This window comes from Dasypus novemcinctus, chromosome 3 (genome assembly GCF_030445035.2).
Source record: "Dasypus novemcinctus isolate mDasNov1 chromosome 3, mDasNov1.1.hap2, whole genome shotgun sequence".
Taxonomy (NCBI): domain Eukaryota; kingdom Metazoa; phylum Chordata; class Mammalia; order Cingulata; family Dasypodidae; genus Dasypus; species Dasypus novemcinctus.
In genome coordinates, this window is record NC_080675.1 from 12,965,181 (window position 1) to 12,986,232 (window position 21,052).

Consider the following 21,052-nt stretch of genomic DNA (forward strand, 5'->3'; position numbering starts at 1 on the left):
TTTCCTTTAAAAGTTCTTTGAAGCATATAAAGTAAATGTAAATACAGTGAAACTGATATTAATTCAGGTCAATATTTAAAAGATAATTTTCCTTATTTAGATAAATGTTCAAAAGTAAAATTCTTAATATTTAAAACCAAATAGAATCTTCTTTCAAAATGAAACCATTCTAAATGTGAGGCACTACCATTGAAAAATGAAAACTGAACTGAAAAAGACTACAAAAAGAAGGATTAAAATACACTAAACATATTTTTTCTTAAATGGAATTTTATGAACTCTACTTTTTGAAAAAGAGAGATCCATACTTAGAATGGTAAACTCCAATGACCAGAAAATTCCCTCACCTCCATTGTTGAATAACAGCATTTATTAAAAACATTAAGATATTATAGGCAAAGCAAGTATGCAATAATTAACAAATTCACTAAATATATATAGATGTGTGCCAGTAAACTTATATCTAGAATAATTTAACTGGTTTTTTTTGCCTAGATTTTAGCCCTTATTGGATTAAAAATAATTTGTATTTGTTAACTGACTTACTTTCTTAAGACATTATAAACTTCCCTTGTTCACCAGATTCCCATTCTTGTGTACTAACATCTATATTCAAGGAAAAAGCTAACCCTAATTCTTATAATTCTGTAAACATTTAAAACAGAAACAATGATTAGATTCATGGACAGGCTATATACAGTTTAGTTCCAAATGCTATTTCATCAGGGTAGAAGCTGGACTTTCAACATAAGTTTACATATTGTAATTTCTCAAGTATACAAATTCACAACAGAAGGCCCAGAGTAATTAATACTTTTGTTTATCACAGATCTGACTCTGTTATGATATGTAAAATAAACGAAATCAGTTGGCCTAAAAACTCAAAACACACATTAGATATTTATCAATATCAGCCTAATTACTCATGACAAAATGATACACAATGTAAGTAACATTTAATGCCCATTAGTTTGTTTTCTTTTTTCAAAACAAGAGACAATGATTACTTACGTTCGATTAATTTTTGAATGACTTCATGTCTCTGTTCTTGTTTACGATTATAACGTAGAAAAATGCATAGGGTGCGTGATGCTGCCTTTTGGACAGGTAAGACATTCTTAAAGAAATAAGAAAGACAATTAATTTAGCCTAAAAGTATATAGTATGCATAATTTGGCCCCAATTTTAAGTTATTGGCTAGAATTCAGAGCAGAATCCACTGCCTTTCAAATCATTGCACTGATAGCCTTCTGGAAGTATTTTTATAATTTAATGTTGACATCACTCAGGAAAATCAACTAATATATCACATTAAAAATTTAAATTTACCACATTCATTTCCAAATCATCCAGATTTAATTTATATGTGACTCTCAGTTCCATGCCACCTCATCTTGAGCAGCATCCACCTCAAATATACCTCAACTACCCCTACTCTTAGTTATTTTCTGGACCTTGTTGCTCATTCATTCAACAAGCATTTGTTAGAACATACCACATGTCAGATATATTACCAAAACTTGTGCCACTTCTAAAATATAAGTGCAGAGATCACATGATCAGGCATACTTTTTGCTCCTTCTGGCTTAATTATTCATCAGAATCAATATCATCCATTGAGATCTTGGTCCATGATACAGATAGTTTAAAATTCATAGGGTACCATATCAATCACTTTTACCAGCATTCTAAATCCTCTGTCCTTTGACCTTCAGTCACACAACTGCATTAGGCAAAATCACAATTCTAAATGAATCCAACTATCAAACATTACTGTGTTTGGCTTTAAACCATGTATTAAATTCTCTCAACCAGTTACATCAGATCCAATGTAAATTCACGTCCACCATCTTGACTTACTTATAATATAACATTCGATTACTGATGATGTGGACTCTTATAGCGGGGATCCTGGAAATTCACATAGAATGAAAATTTATATTGCTGAGACAGTACTGCCTTCTATCTCATCTCATATTTTATACAAGCTATTTTCATTCTGCTGTTGAGTACTGTTCTTTGTGTTGTTTTAAATCTGTTGAATGTAAAATAGGATATTCACTAGATTTAGAAAATATATAAAAATGTTCATAAAAAGAAAAACCACTGGGCTAAATAAAATGAATTTTTGATAAATGGTTAACCAAATAAAAGCATGTTACTCTTTTCTTTAATTTTCTGTATACTAATTGAAATGTCAAATGCAATAGACTAGTTATATAGAAAAACATATATATTATATTATATCTTATGGTATAAGTTAGGTCATTTTAGGAACCTGAAATCAAGAATGATAGCAAAGAAAAATGGGACATAAATGAGTCCATAATGATTCTAAAAGAAAGAGAGGAAACCAAAAGCAAAACTCATTTGTTACCACTGGAAGTGCTTCTTCCATCAGCTCTTGGTAGTGCAAGAGGGGAAAAATTAAGGCTTTATCCTGCCTTTCCATTAGGAAGAGTATTTCAAAGTAATCAAACAATTCAAGTGGATGAAGGAAAGCACTTTTTCATAGAAGAATGTCCTCAAAATGTAGAAGAAATGACAGAATTTTTTAAAACACAACTTTTTGCAACCTCTAAAGAAATTATTTATTCAGGCAAGTAGCATCAATGGAAGCTGAAATTAACGGGCAAAAGGTTGATGAGAAACTGGATTTTCAGAGTACTGAAGTCTCATCACCTGCAGATTACAATGCTGATCACATAGAAAGAAAACATAATTTTGCAATGGAAGAATAGGGCTGTCACCACTGCACAACTACTCCAAGCTCACTCATAAGGGGACAACTGTCCTGATATGAGGCAGTATGAAATACACAGTAGCACTTATTAAATATTCTTGATAAAAAGTATAAAGTAAATCTAAGCAAGCCTTTAGCTCTTTCAGTTTACAAGAAATAAAGGAGATAGATGAACAAGTTAACATCATGAAGAAGCAATCTGACAAATATTGAAAACAGAACATTCTATAGGAAAACTGACTGAGTCTCTTTGACAAATTAATGTCATAAAAAATGGCAGTAGGAGTGGGCATGGGAACTTCCTGGATTAAAAAAGAATTAAGAGGGAAGCGGATTTGGCTCAACTGATAGAGCGTCCACCTACCATATGGGAAGTCCAGGGTTCAAACCCAGGGCCTCCTGACCTGTGTGGGGAGCTGGCCCATGCATGGTGCTGATGCACACAAGGAGTGCCATGCCATGCAGGGGTTTCCCCAACATAGGGAAGCCCCATGCGCAAGGAGTGCACCCCTCAAGGAGAGCCATCCCGCACGAAAAGAGCACAGCTGGCCCAGGAGTGGCGCCACACACATGGAGAGCTGACACAGCAAGATGATACAACGAAAAGAGACACAGATTCCTGGTGCTGCTGACAAGAATATAAGTGGACACAGAAGAACACACAGCAGATGGACAAAGAGAGCAGACAACAGGGCAGGGGGAAGGGGAGAGAAATAAGTAAAAAAATAAATCTACAAAAAAAAAAGAATTAAGAGGGAGTGTATGTAATTGTAACTCTAGCAATGGAAGAAAGTATATCACTTATGTGGAGACAATGGTCACAGGAGTTGCTGAACACAGGGAGAGGGAAAAAGAGGTGATATGAGGGCATTTTCAGGACTTAGAATTGTTCTCAATAATACTACAGGGACAGATGCAGGACATTATATATCCTGCCATAACCGACTGAATGGACTGGGAGAGAGTATAAACTATAACATAAACTATAATCCATGCTGTGTAGCAGTGCTTCCAAATGTACTCATCAAATGCAAAGAATGTACAACACTAATGAAAGAAGTCAATGTGGGAGGAGTCGGGGGTATGGGGGATGAGGTATATGGGAACTGCTTGTATTTTTTAATGTATCATTTGGTGTCATCTATGCATCTTTAAAAGAAAAAGATAACAAAAAATGGAAAAAAAAAAGAATTAAGAGGGAGTGTATGTAGTTCAAGTGGTTGAGTGCCTGCTTCCCATGTACAAGGTCCCGGGTTCCATCCCCAGTACCTCCCTAAAATAATAATAATAATAATTGAGAGATATAAAAAAAGATAACTAGATCTTGGATCCTTATGGAATAAAACAACTATAAAAGACATCTGGGGATAACTTGTACAATTTTAATATAAACTAGATATTAAATAATATTAAAGAATACTTGTTAATTTTTTAATGTAATAATTGTATTGAGGTTATATAGGAAATGCCCTTATTTCTTAGAGATGAACATTGGAATGCTTAAAGATAAAAGATAAGCTATAATGATATCTATAATTTAAAATACTAAAGCATAAAGAAAAATAGCAAATGTGGCAACATGTTAAAACTGTGAAATCAAAGTGATAGGTATTTGGAGGCTCATTATATTTTCTCTAATTTTCTGTATCTTTAAAGATTTTCATAACAAAAGTAGGGGGAAAAAAATCAGCTTCTGTCACTCCCCTAGGCAAAACCTTCCACAGACTTCCCTTTTCCCTTGTCTTGGAGAATAAAATGAATTGATTATCCACATCATTGTCTTTAAGACCTGTGTGCAGTAGAATCAACTACTCTCTAGGTTCATCTTTCTCTACTACTAGCCCACGCCAGCCTCCCTGCCGCTCCACACACAGCCAAGCATACTCGTGTATTAGGGCCTTTACTCTCACTATGCTATTTGCTTACACTGCTCGTCTTTCAGACATCTACACTGCTCACTCTCTCACTTTGTTCAAGCCTCTGCAAAAAGCACATTTGGTTGGAGTAGCTTTTTCCCTGATAACTACATCCACAACAATAGCCTACAACCCTCCATCTTCACTTCTACCTGCTTTATAGCTCTTCAGTGCACTTTTTACCCCAATATATTCTATATTTATGTGTTTGTTTATTGCTGAATCTTCATAGAATATAAACTCTATGAGAATAGGTACTTTATCTCTTTTGTTCAATATTGTATTCCTAGCACCTAGAAGGGTACTTGACACATAATAAGCACTCAATAAATTTTGTTGAATGAATTAATGAATACAAGACTATTAGGTATGGAATTAAAAATGTAGATCTCTCTCTTTCTTCCAGAAAATACTGAACCAAATATGAGTCTTCACTGATAATGAAAAATGTGCTATAATAATCAATGTGCCCTTTTAGGTGCAGAATTAGTTCCTTAGGTTCTAACAGGCATAAAAAATTTTTTTATGCTATGTCATAAATTATTTCTCCTTCTCAAAAGATAAACTAATAATTCAGGATAATTACATGTTCTTAGCTTCCTAAATACAAACATATTTACTAAGTAATTAGGTTGAGACAATTAACTGCAAATTCATAGCAGTCATCATGCTTGTTATTTTTTTTTTACTATTTGTATTAAATTGATTATCCCCCAACATTACCACTTTTAGAATGTAAGCTCCGTAAGAGCAGGATTCCATCAGTATTGTTCACTCTTATATCCCCAGCTCTTAGAATAGTGTCTGATTGTTTTAAGTAATAAAATTACTTAATAAATTCTGCTCAAGTTTTTGTGAAATTTCCTATGTGGTACATTCATGCTAGTGAATATAAAACTGATAAGGATGTTGTTATCAAAATCACTTTTAAAAATTGTTACATCTACAATTTAATCTTAAACCTCTAGGCTTTACTCTGATATATGATATAAACTTCTAGAGAGGTATTAATACATAATATGTGTGACTCATTTTCATTTTTTTACTTAAGTTGCAAATGATAACAATAATTTTATTTTTTCCCTCTTTTTTAATCTTTGAAGCTAAAACAGCTTTTGGTTTTTTTGAGATGACTGCTAGAATTCTTTATTTCCCTTTAGTTGAAAACAGTGAGAAATTAAAATACTTTTGAACAGCTTATAAAATGTAAAGATAAGGCAGACCATTTTTATACATCAACAAAAGGTAGCAGAATGCCATATTAAGCGTACATTGAACTGTGGGTTAAATAATCCTCTCTGAAAATTTTCAGGGAAAGATAGAGAACTAACTCTATGGTGAGGTTTAAGTGCAACTCTGCTTTGAGAGATAACCAAAAGCCTGTTTGAGTCTTTTTTTTTAACTTTTGACTCTGTCTAGCAGTTTGATATTGTTTATGAATTCCAAAAACAAATATTGGAGTATGTTTGTCAACTGGTCTGTCCCTCTGGGCATATTAGAATGGACTGGATTTAGAGGTGTCACTTTTACTTGATTAAATAATGATTAAGGCTTTGATTGGGCCACATCAGTAGGACATTGAGAAACCGCATGGCATAGAAGGGAAGCTGGAGTTTTGATCCTGGAGCCCAGGATGTAAACACACAGAGAAGCAGATAGAGGTAGGAGAGAAGGCTCCATTAGACACGGCTAAGGCCCCAGGCTATTCTCCTGGTAGTCTAGAGCTGGCCTCTGTGGAGAGAGCAGAGCACCTGAGCCAGGAGAAAAACAAGCCCATGGAAGTAAGAAACCCAGGAAGCCTGAACCCTTGCAGCCATCTTGCTCCAACACATGGCAACAAACTTTGGTGAGGGAAGTAACTTATGCTTTATGGCCTGGTAAATGTAAGCTTCTACGCCAAATAAATACCCTTTATAAAAGCCAACAGATTTCTGGTATTTTGCATCAATACCCCTTTAGCTGACTAATAATTCTTAATAACTCTAATTACAAGGTTATCCAAAGTAGGACATCGATGTTTTGGGTATAACTTTATCGGTTACATAGCCAACCTTTAGGTACCTTAGAGAAAATGTTTCCAAACTGATATGAAGGTATGCCTTGACAAACTGGCATAAGTGTGTTGAGACATGGCACATCAGAGCAGAAGGTACTTTGCAGGGGAAAAAAACGAATCCTCTCAACCTTCCTTTTGAGAAGAACTATATAGCTTCATTTATTTTCACTTTTTCAGGCAGTATACAAACAAAAAGTAAGTGAGTGGAGGTACCATCTCTTCACTCCTCTCTCCAGCTAGGCAGAAGATCAAACAGTTGGAGAAGGAAAGGGAAACTTGAGTTCCCTCTCAGGGGACTGGAAAGATAACATCCTTCTAGGCAGAAAGGAATGAACTGAGTTTGTTGCACTATTTTGAGAATATGAAGAATTTGCCAATTCCAAAATTAACCAGGAGCTCAAAAGAATAAGAAAAAGGCTCACATTTGTCATCATGATTGTGAACATTCTTTGTAGGAAACGATAATAAATCTGATCACTTGATATGATATGTGGCAGACAGGAAAATTTCTGTAGTAGCTTCTCATGAGTCCTCCATTTTAAAGAGGCTGCAGCCCGCTGTTCAGCAGCTGTGAGTGCTGGAATCAAGTCGGGCAGAGCTGGTAACTGAAAAAGCAAACACAACAAAAGAATTGATGAATTGATGATAATTAAATAAACCAAATGCAGTATTTAGACAAATTATTCAGTCTTACAATACATCAATACATTGGGGAAAGGTAAACACTTCAGTTGTTGGAGGTAGATAATTATCTGGTAAAATCAGATGTCCACAAATAAAATTTATAGTTACTGGAAACCAAATTTCAAAATAGAGACTGAGATTCATTATTCTTCCCGTCAGATTGATTACAATAGTAAACCTTCTAAATAAGTTAAACATTATTATATATCACTGTGAGCAAGCTTTGATCTTTTAAATTCTTATTTTCTGTCCTCACTACTTGTTATTCTTAAAATAATCTTTAATGTTAATGAAAATGAGAAACATGAAAATAAATCCCAAGGACAATAAACATGCTAGTATAAGAACTGTAGCCAAAAAACAAGCTGTTAAAACTCCAACAGACATATTGGATAACTACTATGTGGCAAGGAGTATTTTAAGTGTTTTCCACATATTCTTTCGTTGACTTCTCACAACCACCCTGTGAAGTTGTATACTACTTAAAGAGTTCAGAATTTTTTTGATAGATGGTATTTACCTTATTTTCTTGAACACTGCTTTCTCCACAAGTAGACATAAGTTCCAAAATTTCTGGAAGATGATCTATAAGGGCATCTAGTACCTTTTAATAGAGATATTGAAATGATTACTATGTTTTTCTAATAAATTAATCAATCTATGTCTTTCCACATGATAATTTTATAATGAAATAGTTTTATTTACCAAACATTTGGGGGATTCTGTTTTCTTACTCTGTTATCTTCTTGCTGGAAAGCTTTTAGAAATACAACCAATTGCCTTGTTCAACCCACCTTTCAAAAGGGATATCTACCTCATGAAATAGTCAAAGTCTGAGATAACTACTTCTACCCAACCAACATGCTCAAAAACTGTCTCCCAACTTTTGAAAGACTGCTTAAATCAGTATCCTCAGTAATGTCTAAATGTTGATGAGTTGAGATTTGGCAAGCTAGTAATCATTTAGGAGAATGAGATATATTAAATACAACATCAAAATAAAGTATTTACAGGTCCTTAAAAGTATATACTGGGTGGTAAAATGCTCCTCAAACAATCCCAAAAGAAGAAAAGATATAAATATGATAACATATGATTATATTTGTATGAAATAAATTTAAAATTTTATATAGAAAAAATAGATGAAAAACTATGCCAAATAGTAACAGTGATTGGAACTAAAGGTGCTTTTTTGCCTGCCTACTTCTCTTCATTTCCCAATTCTTCCTTAATAAACAAATATATGTATATATTTTAAAATTTAATTTTTAAAAAGATCTTCCCAATTTCCAGTCTATGGTATAATGGTATATTGATGTGAAGTTTCTAGGGTTAGTTAGTAGAAAGATTTCATGCAATTCCCAAGAAGCAAAAGAAGAAGAAAAAAGGATTGACATATTCACTCAGACTTAAAATAAAAGAAGTAAAAACCAAAGAGTAAAAAGATATTACCTCCAGTGATTCATCTTGTAATAGTGTCATTAGTTCTTTATGTATTAAATATACTCCAGAATTCAGAAGTTTAGACACCTGAAACGTAGCAATAAGGTCTCTCAGATTTGAGACTACTAAATATATATGGCGTATAATAATAATTTTTAAAATACTCCTATTAGATACTTTTAAAATAAAACTAGATTACAATATAAATATAAAATAGAATTCTAGGAAAATAAGTTGCATACATGACCAGCTTTTTAGTCTACCTCACAAGGTGCCGATGTGTGTGGACAGGTGGGGACGAGGAATTGAAGAAGGATGGGATTTAGCAAAGTCGTAACTTTCACAACATAAGCAATAATAATCCCATGGATGCCTCTACTTCACATTTTAAGGACTCAGAACAGCCAGCAGGATCTTAAAGGAGCTTCCCAGAGAGGGCAAGTTCTCCTGATGGTCTATAATAATCTTGGAGTAGTGATAATTCCAAAGCAAGCAAAATGATTTTCATTTTCCCCATTAAAGACTTTAATCAGCATGAGAGAGATGTGAAAGTCCAGTCTAATCTGGAAAATTCTATGAAAAGAATTTTCCTCCAGAACCAACAATAAAGAATTCACCAGTTTCTACTTCACCTTTATTTATTTTTACATTTTGGGGCTTTTGAGTAAAATTTTATTTGGAAAAAAAAAAAAGGATCCTGGATAAATAAAGAGGTTTTAAAACCTCTGCTCTACAGGGTTGTTTTTTACTTGCTGAAATTATTTTCAGAATGTTATTTTTCTGAAAAACAAGAAAGAAGTTAGAACACAGTAACTATCAGACTCATCAATCACATTATTAGGAAAATTTAAAGCTACCAAAGGATTTTCATTATTTTAAAGGACAAACTTAGACTAATCTTTCATTTTATGGAGTGAAGCATCATCCTTAGCCTACTTGCATGACGTGATTGTGAAAATATGGAAACTAGACACCTAGCAAATGGCTAGATCAACCGTCTCCCAACTCACTCCTACAATGAAATATTTTGAACACATTCCAATATGTTCATTGATATGGAGCTAACATATTATATATATTATAAAATATAATAATGAAATATTAAAGGTATGACAAAAATAAATAGAAATAGAAACTCTAACATTGTGTTCCCAGATTCTGTATCTAATTCAACCCTCTCTGGAGACCACTGATTTAGACAAATAACTGTGTTAACAGGGTAACCAAGCCTAACTGCCTGCTTAGTGCAGCTTGGGGCAGAATATTTCACTTAACTGGCCAGTGCCACCTTCCCATGATCCCTCCTCCAAAAGCAGGATTTCTATAGGTATATTTATAAAGAGAATTTAATCTTACAACATGGAATTATTTTTATTAATTATGCTATTGAAAGGGAATATTTCCTACATTTTAAACAACGATCATAGATTTCATTCATGACCAGAAAAGAGTGTCATTTTAAAGAATCAAGACTGTGACCGAACAGCCAAATGAATCTTAAATAACATTTATAATGATTCTGTTGATATCTTGTACTTTCAGCTAACCTAAGAATACTACGACTTAGGAACACAGTGAAAGGAATAGGATGAAAAATTCTTTTTGAGAATAAGGAAATATTTATTATACTACTTTTAAAGGAAGAAAATATTTTATTATGTCACTTATAAAGAGATTTTTATGTGGTACTTTTGAAGTTGAAAAGTTACAGCTTATACTTGTATCTTGCAAGTATAGCATATAAGTGCTTACTGTTATCATCTAAGACATATGCCCCAAAATTCAACCTCAAAGGTTTAAAAGTTAATTACATTCATAATAAAATTTTAAGTTCACTTTTGCTCTTATTAATAGTGTCATAATAGCTGAATATAACAACTTTGTTCATGAAACACAATCCATTTGCTGTAAAAATAATAAATTTAATTATTTGTCAATTTTCCATTTGTTCTCAAGTTCTTAATTTTAACTTCAAAGTTAAAAATAAGTATTATAAAGCGCATATTAAAGATATCTGAATGAATGGATTAATAAATGAATAAAATGTATTTATATAAATGAATTCTGCAAACATACTGAATTATGGGAAGTTGAAAATAAGAGTTAAGAACAGAATCTGAAAGTGGCATGGAGCCTATATCTTATAAAATCTATAAACAGAAGTGGACAAAATATCAAAAGTTCATCTAGTACACAAATGTAAAATGGTTATCATTTCTAAAGACTTACTTCATAAAAGCAAATAGCAATAGTGTGTCTGACTGGTACTTCAGGGTCATGACAAAGGCAGAAGAATGTAGAATAGAGCTCCATGTGGAAGTTTTTAGGATCAACAAAAACAATCATGGCCTAGTGGAGGTGGGAGGGAGGAGATGAATGGGAAAGAGAGAAAACATGCATCAATAACCTAATATTATAATCATTTCATTTAAATTGAAACCATGTCCTTAGAATCAAAATTTAATTAGAAATCACATTTGAAAGAGTCAAATGCATGCATGTAATTCTGATTTTACACAGAGGAAAATATAAGTTCCACAAATATTTACTACCTATTATATATCAGACATAATGCTAGATGTAAGTGTCAAATATGGCAATTTTTAAAAAATATTTATTTATTTCTCTCCCCTCCCCCCCCAACCCGGTTGTCTGTTCTCTGTGTCTATTTGCTGCATCTTCTTCTTTGTCTGCTTCTGTTGTTGTCAGTGGCACAGGAATCTGTGTTTCTTTTTGTTGCATCATCTTGTTGTGTCAGCTCTCCATGTGTGCAGCACCATTTCCGGGCAGGATGCACTTTCTTTCGTGCTGGGCAGCTCTCCTTATGGAGCACACTCCTTGAGCCTGGGGCTCCCCTATGCAGGGGACACCGCTGTGTGGCACGGCATTCCTTGCGCACATCAGTACTGCGCATGGGCCAGCTGCACACAGGTCAAGGAGGCCCAGGGTTTGACAGATGCCCTAACCACTGGGCCAAGTCTGCCGCCAAACATGGCAATTTTTAAGGCCATTTATTCACATATTTTTAAAGTTATAATCAAAATGCTTAGTCAATAGAAATAAATCATTTATTACCGGAAAGTTGTAAGCACAATTCTTCCGTACTGATATATATTTCTTCTCCTGCTCTAGGATTTGAGGTGGAATCTGGTTTTCATTGTGTCCATTTTCCTGTTGCAAACCCAAAGTACAGAGTTTCTTGTAAAACTCCAAAAACCTCAAGTGTTGATCTGGAGTGAAAATACCTAAAACGAATGTAAAATCTATGCTCAACATTTTATTTGAAAACAAAAATTTTAAAAAAAGAAAAACAAAGTAGAATTAAAAAACATTTAGAGGGGGTGGATGTTGCTCAAGTGGCTGAGTGCCTGCTTCCCATGTATGAGGTTCCAGGTTCGATCCCTGGTACCTCCTAAAAACAAACAAACAAAAAAAATTAACTCTCTTTGGGGAACAGATGTAGCTCAGTGGCTGCTTCCCTTGTATGATGTCTTGGCTTTATTCCCCAATACCTCCTCAGGAAAAAAACACACACACACACACATTTAGGAGCAAATATTTAAATATTAAATAATATTGAAACCAAATATTTAAGTAAATGATTGCAAAGCATTTATTATAAATAAAAACAACCAGAAAGAAAGACTAGCATAAGGAATTCTAATAGGTCACATTGTTTTACCTTATGTTAATTTTAACAATATTTTATATCACTAAGTCATTCAGTATGAACTATTAACTATTAATGTAGAGATTATGCTTGCATTAATTTATGCAGCATGTATCAAAGTGTAGACAACTAATAAATTTCTATCATAATAATATTGTGGCTATTATGCATATTGCTATTTATTTATGGTAAATATTCTAAAATTGCCTATAGAAAAGACACATCTATGTGTCTATAGAGAAGAACTTAAAACTTGAATCTGAAAGACAGCAAAGTAAACTCAAAAATGTTTTGATAAATAGACTGGCTCCACATTCATTAACTCTCTTTAAAGAGCTAGAAACTCATTATATACTACAACATGTTTTTTAAACAGTCTGCTAAATGTTTACAATTCACATAAAGAAAGTAATTTAATGTTCACATTATTATATATTACAATAAACTAAGAAATGAAAATGTTCAAATTGCCAAGAGTTTAAGTATTATTCAACATTCTAAGCTTAACTTCTCTTATATTAATAATTCAACAAATGGTTCATAAAGGTATACTTACTAAGCACCAACAGTTAATACACCTGAGCTTCTATTACAGCATACTAACCCAAAAATATAAGATATTCAGAAACTTAAAGGCCTATGCCTACTTTAATCGTCATTATTCCTTCAACTACCTTATATTCATAAAAAAGTCATTCCGAAATATTCTCTAAATTATATTACCAAAATTTTAAGATCTCTTAAGATTTTACACATGTAAAGGTTAGGTTTTAGGATGAAAAGCTGAAGTTAAGTTGCTACGGTTAAAGAAAAAGGGAAAAATTATCTCTAATGTTGAAATTCACAAAAGCTATCATACCATATAGTCCATGACATAGCTTTCCTAAATGGAAAGATAAGGAAATAAGAATTGATTCATCTGCTTTGAAAGACTTTTCACAAAATGATTTCACTAAAGGAAGTACAGTTTGACTTCTGTCATCTGGAAAACAAAACAAAAAAAAATGCTTTAGATCCAGTTGCCCATATTGCACATATGGAAATTAATACACATACACAAATTCAAAACTGAAAAATTTATATTATACTCATAATAATAGAAAATATTTGAAAACAATGATGATGGAAATGAGAGGCGAAGAAGGTGGTGAAATTATCAAAAGTTTTAATGTCAGACTGAGGGATTTGAACTTTTACTGTAGGTTGCAGGAAATGGAATACAAAATGTTATTACACATTAAAACATTAAGATAATTGAGTTTTTTTAGTCTGAATAACCAAAAGAATTCTGATACCACTAATATAAATAAACAAGTAACAGGCACAGGAAATTTTTCTTATTCTCTTTTACATATATCTACAGCTTAAGCCCATTTTATCATTTCATTTAAGATTGAAATTAGGTTAACTTATTACATGTTCTGTGCATTTAACTCCACTTTTGCTTCTCAGATGCCTTTTCTTGATAAAGTTAGTCAATCGTTTGAGTATTTTTGCTTAGGTCATAAGTTTCTGATATATTAGTGATATTTAAGTCTATTCTAAACATTCTCCAAGTTGCTCACATTTCTCATAAACTTTAAGATATGAATCAGTATTTTATTAAGGGTCTGAGAATTCTAAGTAAAATACTATAATGTGCATGTTAGTTTTATTGTTATTACTATTATTATCATCACATTTCAGTACCATATCAACTGTTATTGCTAAATGATAACATTCATTCAACAAATATTTATTGATTTTCTCATGGAACAAGCATTTTACTAAATAATAGAAGTAGAAAAATGAATGAAGAATGGTCTCTGAACTTGAGAAACTCAAGCTAGCAAGGAAGCCAAATGCAAAAAATATCTTAAGACAATGTGATCACTGTTCTAATAGTTATATGTACAAGGCAATAATCTGCAAACTATTTCTGTATAGGGCCAGATGGGAAATATTTTAGTATTTGAAGGCTATACAGTATCTCTCACAATTCCTCAACTCTGTCATTTTAACAGAAAAACAACACAGACAATATACAAATAAATGGACATGGCTATGTTATAATAAAACACTATTTACATAAACAGATGACTGGCCATATTTGGCCTATTGATCACAGCCTGCCAACTCCTTGTTTAAGGTATTTGGAAATATGTCATAGAGGAAACTGTATTTGAAGTAGGCTATTAAGGAAGAGAAGGAGTTGGCTAGGGGAGAAAAGGAGGAAATGAATAGGAAGAGTAAAGAATTTGTGGAAAGCCTAGAGAATGTGGAATGCTGAAATAATGGTGTGGTTGGAGCATAATATACAAGAGAAATGAGAAAGAATGACAGGAAATAAACCCAAGAATACAGTTTAGGTATCTGCAATAACTGCATGTATGATAATAAGGGGAAATAAATCAAAGATGATGCCAAGGTTTTTAGTTTGGATGCCTGGAGTGTCCCATTATTAGGGACAAGGAGATTCATTCACTGACATCATGTGTTGCTGGTTTTAGTCCTCTGGTTCATCATATTGCCTAAATGAGTATTCTGTGATTAATTGTAAGCAATAAGTTATTGTCCACATTGCAATAATCTTCAAGAAGCTCTCTCTCCTAGTTCAGTCAAAATGTTGTTAATCCAAATAAATGTAATCCTAGAATTACACAATTAAAATTTCTACCTAAGTATTTGACATTTATCTCTTCACATTTTACCTTCTCAGAATAGTTAATGTTCACGGATAAACTAAGGTCCAGGATTAATCAAAAGTCTAGTCATACACCTATTAAAGCAGCTAATTGTCTCTGTGCTTTGATGTGCACGACATTAAGACATACTTCCTTACCCTTCCCCACTCAGATAGTACATTCCAAATTTCTTCTTACCATGGCCATGAGATTTCTAGCATTAAAATATTAAGGAGACTTCCAGGAAGATGGAGGATTGGAGAGGCAGAGGGCTCACTTTTTTCCCAGAAAAATAGCTAGATGACAGGCAAACTGCTCAGAAAACTCTTCTAGGACTTAGAACACCAGGGGAAGGCTAGACACCACCCAGAAAAGAAAGGGACAAAGGAAAGGAGTCTCAGCTCGAAAAATCCCATGAGCAAAGCTGCAGCAGCAGCTGCTGGCACCCATTCCCCCACCCTAGGAGTGGGTCCTCTAGCCCCTAGCTGGCAGCATGGACTGAGGGGGTTGCAAAGATCCTCTTTCCTAAGAAAAGGGAGACAGAGGGACACAACCTACAGAAAATTCAACCAGTGAACTTGGTTGGCCTCATCCTAGGGCCAGGTTGAGTGGGGCCATGGTATTGTTTGCCCTGAGAGCAATCAGAGAGCTAAAGATAGTCTGCCTTCTCAAACACTCTCCATATACTGGTTGCTGAGGACACAGAGGCAGGAAAGGTGCAGACAGCCAAGGGAGGAGAACAGCTTCTGAGAAAGTTTGTTTTCAAGGTTTAACCCACCCTAAGGGACATTGCTCCTGTACTTCCTACCCTGGATAGGGTTACAATGAATACATTCCCTATAGCATCTGGAGTCTGAGTTGAGAGGGCTTCTGAAGAGTGCCTTCTGTTAGCAGACCAGGAAAGTGCATGAAAAGAAAGGAAAAATAATAATAAACAAAAGAGACTGGGTCCATAGCCTTGGTTGGAGCAGTTAGTGGAAATCCTAAAGATTTAGAACAAGTTGAACAAAGAGTAAAAGAAGAGTTGTGGCACACAGCTATATAACAGTAAATCCCTAGGCAAGAGAGAGAAATTGAACATCAGAGCAAACTTGACATCATAATCAGATGTCTACACATCAGCAAAAAATTGGAAGCCATACTAAGAAAACGGAATATATGGCTCAGGCCATCTCTTCCATTTCAAATCTCCAGAAAAGACACAGGAACTGAAAAAAACTAATCAATGATGTTCATACAAATCTCTTACATCAAATCATGAAGTTGGAGGACAACATGGCTAAGAAATAAAAGACATTAATAAGAAACTAGATGAGCAGAAAGAAAAATTTGAAAACTTGAATAGAAAAATAACAGAGATTATGGGAATGAAAGAAACAATAAGTGAGATATAAAAATACAATAGAGACATACAACAGCAGAATTGAAATCAAAGAAGAAGCAGTGGTGTAGAGGACAGAATGGCTGAAATTCAAAAGAAAGAAGAATAGAGAGAGAAAAGAATGGAAAAAATTGAGCAGGGGCTCAGGGAGTTGAAAGATAAATGACATGCACCGATATACAAGTTATGGGAGTTACAGAAGGAGAATAGAATGGAAGAGGGGCAGAAAGAGTATTTGAGGAAATAATGGCCAAAAATTTCACAACTCTCACAACAGATACAAATATATATGTCCAGGAAGCACAGCATACTCTAATCAGAATAAATTCAAATATAACTACTCCAAGACACATAATATTCAGAAAGTCAAATGCCAAAGAAGAGAAAATTCTGAAAATAGCAAGGGAGAAGCAAACCATCATATACAAAGGACACCCAGTAAGACTTAGTACAGATTTCTCTTCAGAAACTATGGAGGTGAGAAGGCAGTGGTATGATATGATTAAGGTACTGAAAGAAACTGCCAGCCAAGAATTATTATTCTGACAAAAAAAATCCTCCAACTATGACAGTGAGTTTAAAATAAAGATAAACAGAAACTAAAAGAGTTCATAAACAAGAATCTGGCTCTGCAAGAAACACTAAGGGGAGTTTTACAGCCAGAAAAGAAAAGACAGGAGAGAGAGGCTTGGAGGAGAGTGCAGAAGGTAAGACTATCAGATAATGTAACCAAAAGGGTAAAATAAAAACAGAGAAAAATAAGATATGACATATGAAAGCCAAGGGATAAAATGGTTGAAGTAAGTAATGCCTTTACAGTAGTAACATTAAATGTTAAAAGATTAAATTTCCCAAATAAAATACATAGGCTGACAAAATGGATAAAAAAATTTTTAAAAAAACATAAGCCATCCATATACTGTCTGCAGGAGACTTACCTTTGACCCAAGAATGCAAATACACTGAAAGTAAAAGGTTGGAAAAAGATATTTCATGCAAAGAGCAACCAAAAAAAGAGCAGGGGCAGTTATACTGGTGTCAGACAAAGCAGATTTTAAATGCTAAAAAGTGATGAGATGCAGAATGCCATTATATATTAATAAAAAGACCAATCTACAAGGAGGAGTAACAGTCATAAATATCTATATACCTAACTAGGATGCCTGAAATACACGAGGCAAACTCTGGCAAAACTGAAAGGAGAAATAGACATCTCTACAATAATAACTGGAAATTTCAACATGACACTCACATGAATAGACAGAATAAGAAAGAAGATCAATAAGGAAACAGAGAACATGATTAATATGATAAATGAGCTGGACCTGACAGACATATACAGATCATAAATCAGCAGGCTATATCCTTTTCTCAAGTGCTCATGGATCTTTCTCCAAGATAGACCATGTGTTGGGTCACAAAACAGCTCTCAATAAATTTAAGAACATTGAAATTATATAAAGCACCTTTTCTGATTAAAATGCCGGAAATCAACAGTAGGCAGTAAAGGGGGAAATTTGCAAATACATGGAGGTTAAACAACACACTCCTAAACAAACAGTGGGTTAAAGAAGAAACTGCAAAAGAAATTAGTAGATATCTCAAGACAAATGAAAAAGAGAACACACCTTATCAAAACGTCTGGACCATTAATGGTCCCTTCATATTGATGAGTGCTGTACTTAGGAATGTTTTCTTCTGAAATTGAAACTTAGCCTAGTATTGTAGGTTGCCTAGGAGTTACCTCCTGAGAGCCTTCTTGTTGCTCAAATGTGGCCTCTCTCGAAGCCAAACTCAGCAGATAAATGTGGGACATGTCCCCTCAATGTGGGACATGACTCCAGGGAATTAGCCTCCTTGCCACTGAGGGATTACTACCAAGCACCAACTAGCAATGCAACTGGAAAAGGACCTTGACCAAAATGGGGAAAGGGTAAAGACAAACGAGTTTATATGGCTAAGAGACTTCAAAGTGAGTCAGGAAGTCATTCCAGAGGTTATGCTTATGCACATCTCAGCAGGATCTCATTGACACAGTAAATATTGCCTTAAATAGCAAGGATCCTGAGGTCTCTGGAGACATCCAGACACTATAGGCAGGGCTCACAGCTCAGGAGTTTGGTGCCCTGTCAGTGGGTCCTATTTTGGTACTTATGCTCCCCAGTACGACAGAGTTGGACTCAGTTGTGGTTTCCCTACACATGGATCTTCTGCCCCTTATATTTGAACCTATATTGAGCACTAGAGTTGATAGGTTTAAGTCCAAGAGACTTAAATTTTGGGGCTTTCTATATTCTAGTCAGGCCTTGAGTCTCAACAGTTGCAACATCTACTCTCCAGTTCATTGGACTCACCCAGGACAACTAACAAGGAAATGATGATAGACAATGACCATCCCAAGGAACAGAGAGTCTGCAACTGCAAGCAATATAGTCCTATCCATCTTCCCCATGCAATCTAAGCACCCTCTCAATTAGAGGCAGAGTGGCCATTACCATCCCAGAATCCTCAGGATTGGGGAATGAATAATGGACTAGAGGAGACTTACTGTTATTCTACTAGAGATAGACTTATAGTTATTCTAGCAATGGAAAAACTGAGGGGAGGAAGAGGGGAAAAACAGGTGTAATATGGGGGCATTTTTGGGACATTGGAATTGCCCTGACTGATGCTGCAATGACAGATAAAGACCATTATGTATCTTGTCATGACTTACGAAAGTGTGTGGGCAAGAGTTTAAACTATAATGTAAATTATAACCCACACTTAGTGGCAATGCTCCAATACATGTTCATCAATTATAGCAATGGACTACACTAATGAAGGATGTTGTTAATGTGGAAAAGTGTGGAAGGGGTAGGGAGTGGGGCCTATGGGAATCCCCTACATTTTTTATGTATCATTTATGTAATCTAAGTATCTTTTAAAAATAAGAAAACAAAAAAGTCTATATTAATCCACCTAAATCTAAAAAAATTAAAATTAAATTAAAAAATAAAAACCATTAATTTGCAAAAAAAAAACTTATGGGATACAGTAAGGGCAGTGCTGAGAACAAAATTTATATCCCTAAATGCCTATATTTAAAAAGAAGGAAGAACTAAAATCAAAGACCAAACCGAACACCTTGAGGAACTAGAAAAAGAACAGCAAAGCAATCCCAAAGCAAACGGAAAGAAAGACATAAAGATTAGAGCAGAAATAAATGAAACTGAGAATAACAACAAATAAAGTAAACCAAAAAAACCAAAAGCTGGGTCTTTGAGAAGATCAATAAAATCAATAACACCTTAGCTAAAATAACAAAGAAAAAAAGAGAAGATGCAAATAAATAATATCAGGAATGGAAGGGGGACATTACAACTGACCCTACATAAATACAAAGTATCATAAGAGGATATTATGAGAAACTGTATGCCAACAAATTAGACAACCTAGATGAAATGGACAAATTCCTAGAAACACAAACAACCTACAATGACTCTAAAAGAAATACAAGAACTCAGCGAACCAATCACAAGTAAAGAGATTGAATCAATCATCAAAAATCTCCCAAAAAAGGAAAGTACAAGATCAGAGGGCTTCACATGGGAATTCTACCAAGTATTTCCAGAAAAATTAATACAAATCCTGTTTAAACTCTCCAAAAAAAATTGAAAAGAAAGGAAAATTACCCAGCACATTTTATTTTTTTTATTTTTTTTATTTTTTTTATTTTTTTATTGACTTTGTAATAATATTACATTAAAAATATATATGTGAGGTCCCATTCAACCCCACCCCCCCACCCCACCTCTCCCCCCCCCCCAGTAACACTCGTTCCCATCATCATGACACATCCATTGCATTTGGTAAGTACATCTTTGGGCACCTCTGCACCTCATAGTCAATGGTCCACATCATGGCCCATACTCTCCTCCATTCCATCCAGTAGGCCCTGTGAGGATTTACAATGTCTGGTGATTGCCTCTGAAGCACCATCCAGGGCAGCTCCATGTACCAATACCCAGCACATTTTATAAAACCATCATCACCCTAATACCAAAGCCAGATAAAGATATACAAGAAAATTACAGAGCAATCTCTCTAATGAACATAGATGCAAAAATTCTAAACAAAATATTTACAAATCAAATCCACAGCATATTAAAAGATTTATACACTACAATCAAGTTTGCTTCATTCCTGGTATACAAGGGTAGTTCAACATAAGAAAACCAACGTAATACACCACATTAACAAATTGAAGGGAAAAAAAAACACATGATCATCTCAATTGATACAGAAAAGGCATTAGACAAAATCCAGCATCTTTTATTTATAAAAACACTTCAAAACATAGGAATAGAAGGAAAGTTCCTCAACACAGTAAGGGGCATATATGAAAATCTCACAATCAACATCGTTTTTGATGGATAGAGGTTGAAAGCTTTCCTTTTAAGATCAAGAACAAGATGGGGATGCTCACTGTCACCACTGTTATTCAGTATTGTGCT

The 21,052-nt window shown here is 34.2% G+C and overlaps 1 protein-coding gene across 4 annotated transcripts in view; it reads right to left on the reverse strand.

Moving 5' to 3' along the window:
* Nucleotides 1-21,052, reverse strand: part of PPP4R4 (protein phosphatase 4 regulatory subunit 4) — a 233,038-nt gene that overhangs the window by 61,288 nt on the left and 150,698 nt on the right. For all 4 annotated transcript variants that reach the window (XM_058292201.2, XM_071213717.1, XM_071213718.1 and 1 more), the window contains 7 exons: nucleotides 13,372-13,494; nucleotides 11,918-12,087; nucleotides 11,072-11,191; nucleotides 8,852-8,929; nucleotides 7,920-8,003; nucleotides 7,138-7,320; nucleotides 1,012-1,117 (listed from right to left, as the gene is read on the reverse strand). In XM_058292201.2, coding sequence (XP_058148184.1) covers nucleotides 1,012-1,117; nucleotides 7,138-7,320; nucleotides 7,920-8,003; nucleotides 8,852-8,929; nucleotides 11,072-11,191; nucleotides 11,918-12,087; nucleotides 13,372-13,494 — 864 coding nt within the window. The remainder of the gene's footprint in view (nucleotides 1-1,011; nucleotides 1,118-7,137; nucleotides 7,321-7,919; nucleotides 8,004-8,851; nucleotides 8,930-11,071; nucleotides 11,192-11,917; nucleotides 12,088-13,371; nucleotides 13,495-21,052) is intronic.